The 11,416-nt window shown below is 42.0% G+C and overlaps 1 protein-coding gene across 3 annotated transcripts in view; it reads left to right on the top strand.

Moving 5' to 3' along the window:
- Ubr3 (ubiquitin protein ligase E3 component n-recognin 3) overlaps window positions 1-3,172 on the top strand; it is a 147,036-nt gene extending 143,864 nt beyond the window's left edge. For all 3 annotated transcript variants that reach the window (XM_052722507.1, XM_052722508.1, XM_052722509.1), the window contains exons 38-39: window positions 126-265; window positions 571-3,172. In XM_052722507.1, the coding sequence (XP_052578467.1) occupies window positions 126-265; window positions 571-688 (258 nt within the window). In that variant the 3' untranslated portion in view covers window positions 689-3,172. The remainder of the gene's footprint in view (window positions 1-125; window positions 266-570) is intronic.
- Window positions 3,173-11,416: the final 8,244 nt, after the last annotated feature.

Genomic DNA, 11,416 nt, shown 5'->3' on the forward strand with positions numbered 1-11,416 from the left:
ATGAACTCTTATTTCAAAATTAAATAGTTTTATATTATTAACTATTAATTAAGATGTTCTTGATTTTTCTCTAAAGGCCACTTGACTTAAAGTACATTGTTACATTTTCTTTTATTTTTTTAAAGCATTCTCAGAATTGTGGTGCCGGAACCGGAATTTTCCTTTTAATCAATGCGTCAGTGATTATCATCATCCGAGGCCACCGCTTCTGCCTCTGGGGTTCCGTCTATTTGGATGCTCATGGAGAAGAGGACCGGGACCTTAGGTTAGCCCTGCTTGGATGTGTCAGGTGTTTTCCTGAAGCTCCAGCATAGAAACCAGTGTGCCATACCTGGTTTTGCAATTATAACTGTTAAAGTATTACAAAGTCTGACGATCATTAATTTAAAGTTATTTCTAGCTTTGAGATAGTTTTCCTATCCAAAATACAGACCACATAAAATAAAATCATAGTTATCGTAAAATAAAACCATAGCTATCTTTGCCGAGGTGTCTTAAAGAAGGAATGCATGTGGAGACCTGGTTGAAGTGTATGACCTTTAATGCTCTTGTCCTTTGTTTGTGTTGCAGGCGAGGCAAACCTCTCTACATCTGTGAGGAGCGCTACCGAGTGCTCGAGCAGCAGTGGGTTTCGCACACTTTTGACCACATCAATAAGCGATGGGGTCCACATTACAATGGGCTGTGACACACGCCTCAGCATCGCATATATTATCATCTTCATTGACATTGATTTCATCAGTAATAAGCTTTAATTGGGGGGTTGATGTCTTTGCTGAGGGATGAAAAAGAAAACATTATGAAGCCTTTCCAAAATTAGGTGCTTGGTAACCACATTAATGGTATAATAATTTTTCTCAAGTATCTGGACAACAAATAAGTTAAATCATTCTTTAGTGGTCATTTTTTTAAGTGCACAATTAATAAAAAAAGCACAACTTGTCCACAGAAATCATTCAGAAATGATTTTCCCTATAATGCCCTTATCGGCTGTTCACTGATAGAGTGGATGTGATTTATTTGAAGTTTTACTGCTCTTTCTGTGTTTTAATTTGCATCTGCTAAACATAATGCATCTTTTTCTTTGTCACCCTTGTATTGATTTGAGATTTTTGCTGTATGTAATTAGAAAAAATGTAAAACATGATTTATGTGAAATATTGTATAGTAAAAATTGGTCTAATAGTAGAACTTTAAGATTTTTTCTTATTGTGAGGAATCTGTTAAAAGTTTAAGGCTTTGCTGAAAACTTAATTCATTCTCAGGAATTTCATAAACGCTTTCCCCGGGTAAATCATTGAACTAGCTGTAGAATAGGTAGCTGCTGTCAGGATAGTGCAGTGCACTGAGTGGGGGGGGGGCAAAGCGTATGTGTGGTTGGGGGGGTCCTTAAAATAAACATCTGTGGGCTGAGAGGGTAGCTCAGTGGCCAACAGCTAACGTTCACAAAACCGGAGTTTCATCTTAAGCACCACACACACTCAAAAATCAATTTGCCCCTTCAATTGAATGAATTCTTAAAGTTGTTAGTGACAAGTAGATTGTACAATAAAATCAAAAAGGTTAAGAATGTATACATGGCAGAGTTTTGATTCTGTGCATGCCCACCTTTTATTACCAACCAAGCTTGTATTTCTATGATCAGAATGAAAATGCTCATTCATCCCAGCAGATGAACTTTAATTTCTGGAACTTTCCAGCCGACTGAAGTACTCGTCTGTACCATGTTCATGCAGATAATCACTGCTCTTTCTGTGTGGGGAAAGGCTCAGAGGTGCTGACCTTTGTGAATGAGTCATGCTTCTGCTTTCAGAAACCGCTGTGAAGGTCGGCTTGTGTGTTAGGGTTTGTAGTTCAGAATGGGAATGACTGAGCTACAGTAGACTCGGTAAGAGGGAAGGAAGAGGACAGAAAGGCACGTTTGATTGGTTCCAAGAATTTTTACAGGTGATTCAATAAGTTGATGGTTATTTCCCACATATAGTACTATCATGCAATTCCTGGTACTTTGGATTACTATGGCTTGTTATATAAAATTACATTTTTACTTGTAAAAGTAAAATGGTGGTGATGCACATCTTTAATCCCAAGCACTCGGGAGGCAGAGGTAGGCAGATCTCTGTGAGTTCATGGCTAGTCTGGTCTACAAAGTAAGTTCCAGGATAGCCAGGACTGTTACACAGAGAAACCCTGTCTCAAAAAAACAGGGAAAAAAAAAAAAAGAAAGAAACATTGAATGAGAAATATGAGTAACATCAGACCTATGTTGTCAACTTTTGGAATGACATGGCATTACAGAATATGAACGTTGACATAAAATGGCATTGCATTAGAATAAGGGGAACAGGAGTACACACTTAGAGGAGTTCAGAACGTCAGAAGATTACCTGGACCGCTTTATATGTGGAAGTGGCTTGCTATTTTTATATACATTTCCAATATTAAGATAACTTTCTGTAAGACTAGAATGATTTGTTCAGGTGAATCACTGTTCCCCCAACACCTGCTCTTTGAAACAATACTGTGTTTTAAGTTCAGCCTGTTACCTTTTTTGCATCCGTCATTATGAATATCAGACCATTTGTAAGTGTGGTTGAGGAGCAAAATGCTAATTACATCTCTAGTAAATACTGTTGCAGGATTCATGAACTTGAATAATTCTACAGTTTGGAACTCTGATGCTATATATACATGGTATAATGTATTCAGACTTTGATCACTACATATTTAAATGGAATGTTTATGGTTGTGCATATGGATGTGAAGTGAAAATATTAGCCTTAACTTTAAAATTTGGATATTTGATAGTGTTTATTTTGATATTGGTGAATTAGTCACCAGTAAATTTTGAAAAAGCACTTGGTTGAAAGTTGTACTTGAATACATACATGCATGCTGCTAAATTAGAACTTCCATTTCCCTCAACTTTTATAAGTCCCATTTATAAACCCACTTTTAAAATAACAGGTCCAAGTTAGAGTGATGTGTGTATATTATTCAAAAACATGTACTGGTGTGATCTTGTATGAATGATCATTTAAATACAGTACATTACTGTAGAAGCGAAATCAACCTTTATAATTAAGCAGAAATTACAAAACTAGGAATAAGTGACATTGTAAGATATGTTAATAAAACCTATTGTCATTTGCTTTGTGCAAGATCCTTAAAATGTTGAATGTTTATGTTATTTTTCAACGATATTAACAGTGACACACGTGAGTGATGATGTAATTAGAAACTGCCTTGCAAAAGGTCAGCAACAGCCTGTGTGCCCTCTTCCTTCCTCCTGCAGGACAGGTCCTATTTCTTTTGTGTGTTCTCATAACCACACCTTTGGTAAGTGTTTATATTCAGGGGAATGGAAGGAAGATGCATGTGTAGACCTGAGGCACACTGCCCTGGTCCCTGCTTTCCTCTGGGAGTTCCTACCTAGGCCTGGAGACTGCTTCCGAAGGGCATTTGTTGTGAATGGTCTGTAGTCCTACATGAACTGACAGTTCTCTTCAGTGCATCTCTGTCTCGTAGTTAACCAGGTAGTAATTTGGTTTTATAATTCTGATATTTGTTGATTTCTATGATCTGTACAAGATGCTGACCATAAGCACTGAAGGGGATGTAACTAAACCAAGACCCTCCATATCTATCACCTTTGGGATTATAACTGCTCATTCTCAAATTCCTTCTGTTGGCTTTTTTGAAGTCATGTTAGAAAACAACAAAATAAAGCGCCAACAAAACAAAACCCCTGATTTTAACCACCAGAATCAAATCACCAAGAAACATCTCCTGTGATATACTTGATAGCTATAACTGTGGAAAGGGGATGAATGAGGACTGGCCCCACCCCTCTGTTGACACCAGTCCCTTACTCAGGCCTTATTATCTCGCTGGATTATATTAAGCACTCTTTACATCAACAGTGATGAGCTGGAATGGGCAGAATGCGAGCAATGTGATCACTTTTCTGTTTACAGCACTTTAAGACTCCTTGTTAATCAGGCATGAATTGAGAGATGTCATGAAGTCACAATATGATTTAAGGACCAGATTTTTAAAAAAAAAAAAAATTGTGTGTGCACACGTGTAGGATGTTTCTGTGTGTTGGGGCAGGTGTAACAGCATGCATATAGAGGTCAAAGGACAACTTTGTAGACTTGGTTCTCTACCGTATGTGCGTTCCAGGGATCAAACTCAGTCATCAGGTTCCGGACAAGCACCTTTACCCACTGAGATTAGACTGAGCAGGAGCTTTCAGTTTTCTTTGGAAATTGTAAAAATAGCTTCAGTGCTGAAGTGTTTAAAGTTCATTTATTGCTGGGTGGTGGTGAAACACACCTGTAATCTTAGCACTTGGGAGGCAGAGGCAGGTGGATCTCTGTGAGCTCGAGGCCAGCCTGGTCTACAAAGCAAGTTCCAGGACAGCCAGAGCTGTTACATAGAGAAGCTCTGTCTTGAAAAACGGTGTACACACACACACACACACACACACACAAAATAATGTTCATTTATTTAATACATACTTAATTGGATTCTTACTATGCAGTGTAATAAATGTTGGAAATACAATGGGAAAGGAGTCAGATTGTGGTGTTATCGTGTCCCCCAAAATATTGTGCACCCTAATAAACTTATCTGGGGTCAGAGAACAGAACAGTCACTGGATTAGACATAGAGGCCAAAAAATGGTGGCACTCACACCTTTAATTCTAGCATTCTGGAGGCAGAGATCTGTCTGGATCTCTGTGAGTTCAAAGCCACACTGGAAATAGCCAGGCATGGTGACACATACCTTTAATCCCAGGAAGTGATGGCAGGAAGCAGAAAGGTATATAAAGCATGACCAGGAACTAGAGCCTTTTTTAAGCTTTTATCTTTTAGCAGCAGTTCATCTGAGATCCATTCGGGTGAGGATTCAGAGGCTTCCAGTTCAAGGATTCTTGGAAACAGGATAGGCTGAGAAGTTGGATGTGGCGTGTTCTGTCTCTCTGATATTTCAGCATTCACCCCAATATCTGGCTTTGGATTTTTTTTTAAGATTTATTATGTATACAGTGCTCTATCTGCATGTACACCTGCAGACCAGAAGAGGGCACCAGATCCCATTACAGGTGGTTGCAAGCCACCATGTGGTTGCTGGGAATTGAACTCAGGACCTTTGGAAGAACAAGCAGTGCTCTTAACCGCTGAGCCATCCCTCCAGCCCTGGATTTGTTTTTATTAATAAGACATTTTAAGATTCACTTTACAGTCAGATGGTCCCTCATAGTTTTGTGTTTGATAAAGGTTAAAGATATATGTGGGAGGGGGTTGGGGCAGAATGGAAACTGCACTCAGAGTAGAGACATGAATAGGCTTCTGGGCACTAGGGATGTAGATGACCACTAAATATCACATGCCATTATGGGAGTGTGAGGAATCACTTCAGACAAGTATCGGACTTACTTCAAAGATTCAGAGTTGGAAGAATTCCTGCAGCTATGGGCCTGAGAGGAATCATCCTGACCCTGAGCATAGGTGGTTTTGAGAAGAAGGTAGAACAAACTGCAGAAGTGGTTTGTAAGCCATTCTGATGGTTTGCTATTTCTATCAGAGTAGCAAGCTGTTCTTAGGGCTTTAGACAAATAGTATGGTCGTTTTTATGAGTCAGTGGCTGTACTGTAAACAAATCTAGAGTGGGAGACTGCCTGCTTCCTGTATAGTTGAGGTGCAACACTCAGCAAGTGGACGTGATGGAGACAGGGTTGTGGGCAGAATCAGAAGAGACTAGACAGGACCAGAGTGGACAAGCAATATTTTGTCCTTCTATAATGTACCTGCTAGTCCTTGGTGTAAGGAAAAGCTGGAGCATGGTTCAGAAGCCACAGAAGAGATGAAGGTGTTTTGTACTGGGAAAGTGACAGAAACCACTTGTGTTTCAGTCATTGTTGGCAGTCCTTGAAGAATTAGGAAGCAGCTGGAGGGGGGTCACATTGGATGATGTACACAGATTTGGTCACTGAATGTGAGACTTGGTTCTGTTGGTCACATATAGCTGTTGGCGAATGATGTTTGAAGTTGAGGTGCTCCGTGTTAACATTAGAAGATGCAGAGCTAGAAGGGGAAATCTATACGAGTTGGCCCTGAAGCTGCTATCATGGACCTCATCTGGAGAGAAGATGGCCTAGATAATACCCTAATAGTGTCTTCATTTAAAGGGTGGGGCTGAAGAGGAGAGTAGATAAGGAAAGAAAGCTGGTGTGTGAAATCCCGGAAGGAAGAATACCTAAGAAAAGGAAGTCATTTGCAAGCATCAAGGTTAAGACAAGAGCACAAAGGGTATCATTGGATTTCTGTGACAAAGGAAGTGATTGATGCCTTTGGTGAGTTGGCATGGGTAGAAGCCAGAACTTAACTACTGTAACCAAAAAGCAATGAAGTTTGAGAATAATACGGAGGAATAGAAAATAATTTTCTAGCTCTCTCAAGCATAACCAGGACTTAACCTGTTTGCATAGCATCTGACCATTTGTGTATCAAAACCTGCTCCCCTCATGTTTGTGCTAAGTACAAAGGGAAAGAGGAAGACAGAAACTGCAGAAGAGTCAATGTAGACAGCATTTTAGCCAAGAATAAAGCATTTTGATTTCCTGATCCCCTTAATGTGACTTGATAATAACACATAAGGGCTCAATAAGTAAAAAGCTTTCATTCCAACGAGGACCTGCGTTCAGCTCCCCAGCACCCACAATCAAAACCAGGTACAACAGCACGTGCTAGTAATCCCAGCCCTGGGGGCAGAGAGACGGGAGGATTGAGGTCTTGGTAGGTAGTCAGTCTGGCTGAAATGGTCAGCTCCAGGTTCAGAGAGAGCCTGTCTCAAAATTGGGTGGAGGAGCCGGTGAGATGGCTCAGTCAGGAAAGGTACTGCCACTCAACAGTGAGAGCCCGACACCCCGAGTTCAATCCCCAAGTCCACAGAAAGGTTGAAGGTGAGAACCAACCCCCAAAAGTTGTCCTCTGACTTCGTGATCGCCATGGCATACCACACCTTGCAAATTCTCTCCCCCTGTGCCGTGTGTGTGTGTGTGTGTGTGTGTGTGTGTGTGTGTGTGTGTGTGTGTCAAGGATAGAATCTCTAGTTAGTGGAAAAATACAGACCCCCCCCCCCCCCATAAGACAGGGAACTAGATCATCTTACAGTCAGGTTGCCTAGCAACAGGACATTGAGGCAGAGCCCTTGACCCTTTCACCCTGTAAACATCCTATACAAACATCCTGTTAGCTTGCCCCACCTTATGCAGATGACAGCTTCTTGCTCCCTGAACCCTGCAGGAACTATATAAACCCTCTTGGAGAAAAATAAAGTTGCACCTTGATCAGAATCTAGACTTGGTGTATTTCCTTTGTATCTCCTATCCCTATCATTCTGTCCTTAGGGTGGTGGAGAACCCGTAGTAGCCCTGCAGGCAGGGCATATGTGTGTGTGTGTGTGTGTGTGTGAGAGAGAGAGAGAGAGAGAGAGAGAGAGAGAGAGAGAGAGAGAGAGAGAGAGAGAGAGAGAGAGAAGTAAGAGTAAGATGGGAGTGGCCTCCACACACCTACATGTGTATGAACACACAAAAATAGTTTTTTTCATCATAACTCTGTTCCAACCCTGTAGAACCATCAGCCTCTAGTTGAAGTCTGTTCCACAAGGCAGGCTATCAGCACTAGTTCTTAGAGTGCTACAGCTGGAAAGAACTAAGGAAAAATACCTGAATACAATGAGAAATCGTGACTAAAACTCCAGAAATGGATACTAAGGAAACTGGCAAAATTCAAGTAAGGACTGTTGAACTAGTGTTGAGCTGTTGCCAGCTGATTTACTAATTGTACCATGGACGTGTGAGTTGTGAGCAGGGGAAGGAGAACTAAGGATATATAGAAAATCTTATATCGTCCATGCAACTCTTCAAATCTACACATTTAAAAAGGGGAATTTAAAGGTGATGGTGGCGAATGTCTTTAATCCCAGCACTCGGAAGCAGAGGCAAACAGATCTCTGTGATTTCAAGGCCAGCCTAGTCTACAGAGCTGGTTCCAGGACAGCTAGAGGTACATAGAGAAACCCTGTCTCAAAAAACCAAACCAAACCAAACAAACAAAAAACCAGGGCAAAAGTGAGCGAGTGGGTCTCTCACTCTTGTGCCTGATCTTGGGGCTATTTTCCTCCTGTTGGGTTGCCGTGGCCAACTTCATCCTTTATTTTATCATGTTTGGTTATCTCTCAGATGACTGTTCTTTTCTTTTTCCTTTTTTCTAAAAATAAGTTTTTTTAAATTGATTATTTGGTAATCTCACATTATGTGCTCACCTCCCAGGCGTCCCATGTTTGCCCCAATCCCGGTGACCCATCCCCCAGGAAAAAAGTCCATTTTGTGTTGTCCGTATATTTGGAGCATGGTCAGATTCCTAGTGACCAGCCCCGTAAGGGAGGATGAGTCTTTCACACCAGAAATCATCAACTGAGGAGAGCTCTGTGGCGGCCTGAGCCAGCTCTCCTGTGTCCTCACCACCTTCGCACTGTAGTGCAGTGGTCCAGTGAGGGGTGGGTCCACTGCGCCATCGGAGCTCCCTCCACCCTGCACTGTCAGCCAGCCAGGGGCGGGCCCAGCGCTCCTGAGCATACGGATGTTAACATGGCTTCCGGAGGCAAACCAGACCGTGGACATCTGCATGGACTTCGGTGGTAATCACAAGCTGTAGACATCAACATAGCCCTTGGCTATATCAGGACCACTGACCCACTCATGGCCCTCAGCGGCTGCATGCCAAGAGCCTCGACATGACCTCAGATGGTTACACATGTCACACATCAGCATGGCACCCCGAGGCAGCCAAGCCCAAGGACATCCCCAAGGCATCAGGCAGCGGTACAAACTGCATACGTCCACATGGGTCTCAGGTTCATCAGGGCCTGGATGATGAAAAAAAAAAAAGTAGGACAAAAGGATCTATATTGCTGGAATGAAAGAAAGCCTGAGTTTATATTAAAAGGACATACTTGAATACCTGGAAAAGAGACTTTCAACACTCATCTTAGTTACTGTTCTACTGCTGTGAACACTGTGACCAAGGCAGCTTATAAACGAAAGCATCTCATAGACACTTGCTTACAGTTTCAGTGTTAGTCCATGACCAGCCAGGGAGCGTAGCAGGCAGGCTAGCATGGCACTGGAGCTGGAGCAGAGAACTTACACCCTTTTCCATAATTAGAAGGCTTATCCGTAATTAGAGCACTAACTGGGAAATGGCTGGGCTCTTGAAACCGTAAAGCCCATCCCCAGGGACAGACCTCCCTCAATCACACCTCCTGGTTCTTCCTGAACAGTTCCACCCTCTGGGAACCAAGCATTCAGACATCTGAGCATGTGGGGGCAATTCTCATTCAAACCACCACAGCAGTCAATTTCAACATCGTGCTTGAAAATTTTTCTGACTATAAACTTTGAGGGCCCACAGGCCAAGGAAGATAAAATTAACTGGGGTTAGGCTTCTCAAACACAAAAGGCAAGACAAAACTGACGGAATGAACAATAAAAACCCTCAGATTTTATTTAAAGTCATGCAGACCTCCACATATTCAAGATCATAGAAAAGTAGTTGTCAACATGAAAAATGTCAGCCAAAAGGCTTGAGAGAGGGCTTGGTAGTGTGGCACAGGGGTAGAGAGCTTTCCTGGCAGACTCAAGTCCCTGGCATGGCATATAATAAAGTCTTGTAGCATGAATCTTAAAGGGTCTTATTAATAAAAAAAAACTCGGGAGCCTGGTATTGGGGTGAATGCTGAAAGATCAGAGAAACAGAACAAGCCACAGCCAACCTCACCTTGCCAGTTCCTCATCTGATCTTGTTTCCTCAGACTGAAAACCTCTGTGTCCTCATCTGAATGGATTTCAGCTGAACTGCTGCTAAAGTTAAAAGCTTAAAAGGTTCTGGTTCCTGGTCCGCACGCCTTATATACCTTTCTGCTTCCTGCTATCACTTCTTGGATTAAAGATGTGTGTCACCACGCCTGGCTGCTTCCAGTGTAGCTTTGAACTCACAGAGATCCAGCTAGCTCTCTGCCTCTGGAATTCGAGGATTAAAGGCATGTGCTACCGCTGCCTAAACCTATGTTTAACATAGTGGCTGTTCTGTTCTCTGACCCCCAGATAAGTTTATTGGGGTGCACAAAGTCTCATGGAATTTCAGTGGCTAGTGAGGCCTAACTAGGATGAAGTTTATCTTACCAGGAGAATTACTGACTGGAAATGAGAGGGCAGGGATGCCTAAATTCCCAGTACAAGCAATAGTAATACTAGTAGTAATAATAATAATAATAATGCCCAATAGAGCCAAGGTGCCAATTATATTGTAGCCCAAAAACCAAGGGGCTGGAGAGTGATGACATCTTCTAAATTCTTAAGTTGTTTATTAACTGTTTGGTTGTTTTGTTTAATGGTACTGGGGCTCAAACCCAGGACTTTACATACAGTCCACTACCATTGAGCTACTCCCTAGCCCTGAAAGGGTTTCAGAGTGAAGGGATCCAACGAGACAATAAACATAATAAGCCAGCATCCATAGGAAAATAACAGATCACATGAACTCAAGATGTCGAAGCTATTAGACAATTGTGACTTTATTTTATTTTATTTTTTATTTGAGAAAGAACCAAGGAGCAGTCATATAACCAAAATTTGGAACTTGGAGATGTGTTTAATACCTGATGAGAAGTGGCTAAGGAAAAACTTCTCTGGATCATAACTTAGAAGGGACTATCCAGAAGAGGGCACAGAAGATAGAAAATTAACTAAAAAGTAGGAGGCACAGAGCCACAAGGAGCTGTCACACACTTGTAACTAGGGTCCCAGAAAGTGGGGAAAGGCAGTTGCAGTGACAAGGCTGAAGTCATCAGGGAGGAAGGCTTTCCTGAAGTGATGACGAATGGCATGGGCCATAAATTCACAAAACCCAGTAGGTCCCAAGCAGGAGAAATAAAAAGGAGCTACGCTTAGATGCACCAGAATGAAAATTCAGAACAATCAGGCTGCTCTGTGGGAAAGGACGGGTCACCTAAAACCTCCTGTCCCCTCAACACAAAACATAAGAAGACTGTAGGAAAATACAGCGTTGAAAGAACTTTTGAACTAAGGATCTTCATGGCAAGTACTCAAGAATGAAGACAAAGACGTGAAGTACAATGAGGAAAATCTGAAGGCAGTTCTCCAAGCAGATGGAAAATGGACCTGATAGTGAAAGACCCTAACCCTTCAGGCTTACACCCCCCAAGCCCCAGGAGAATGAGGAACTAAAAAGCTAGTTCCAAGGGCAACCTGACTCAGCCATTACTCAACCACCCCTGCCACAATGTAACAATGTAAAGAGATTTCTGTTAAGAGATGTGCTCAAC

Source organism: Peromyscus californicus, unplaced genomic scaffold, assembly GCF_007827085.1.
Source record: "Peromyscus californicus insignis strain IS unplaced genomic scaffold, ASM782708v3 Scaffold_7__1_contigs__length_154581171, whole genome shotgun sequence".
Classification (NCBI taxonomy): domain Eukaryota; kingdom Metazoa; phylum Chordata; class Mammalia; order Rodentia; family Cricetidae; genus Peromyscus; species Peromyscus californicus.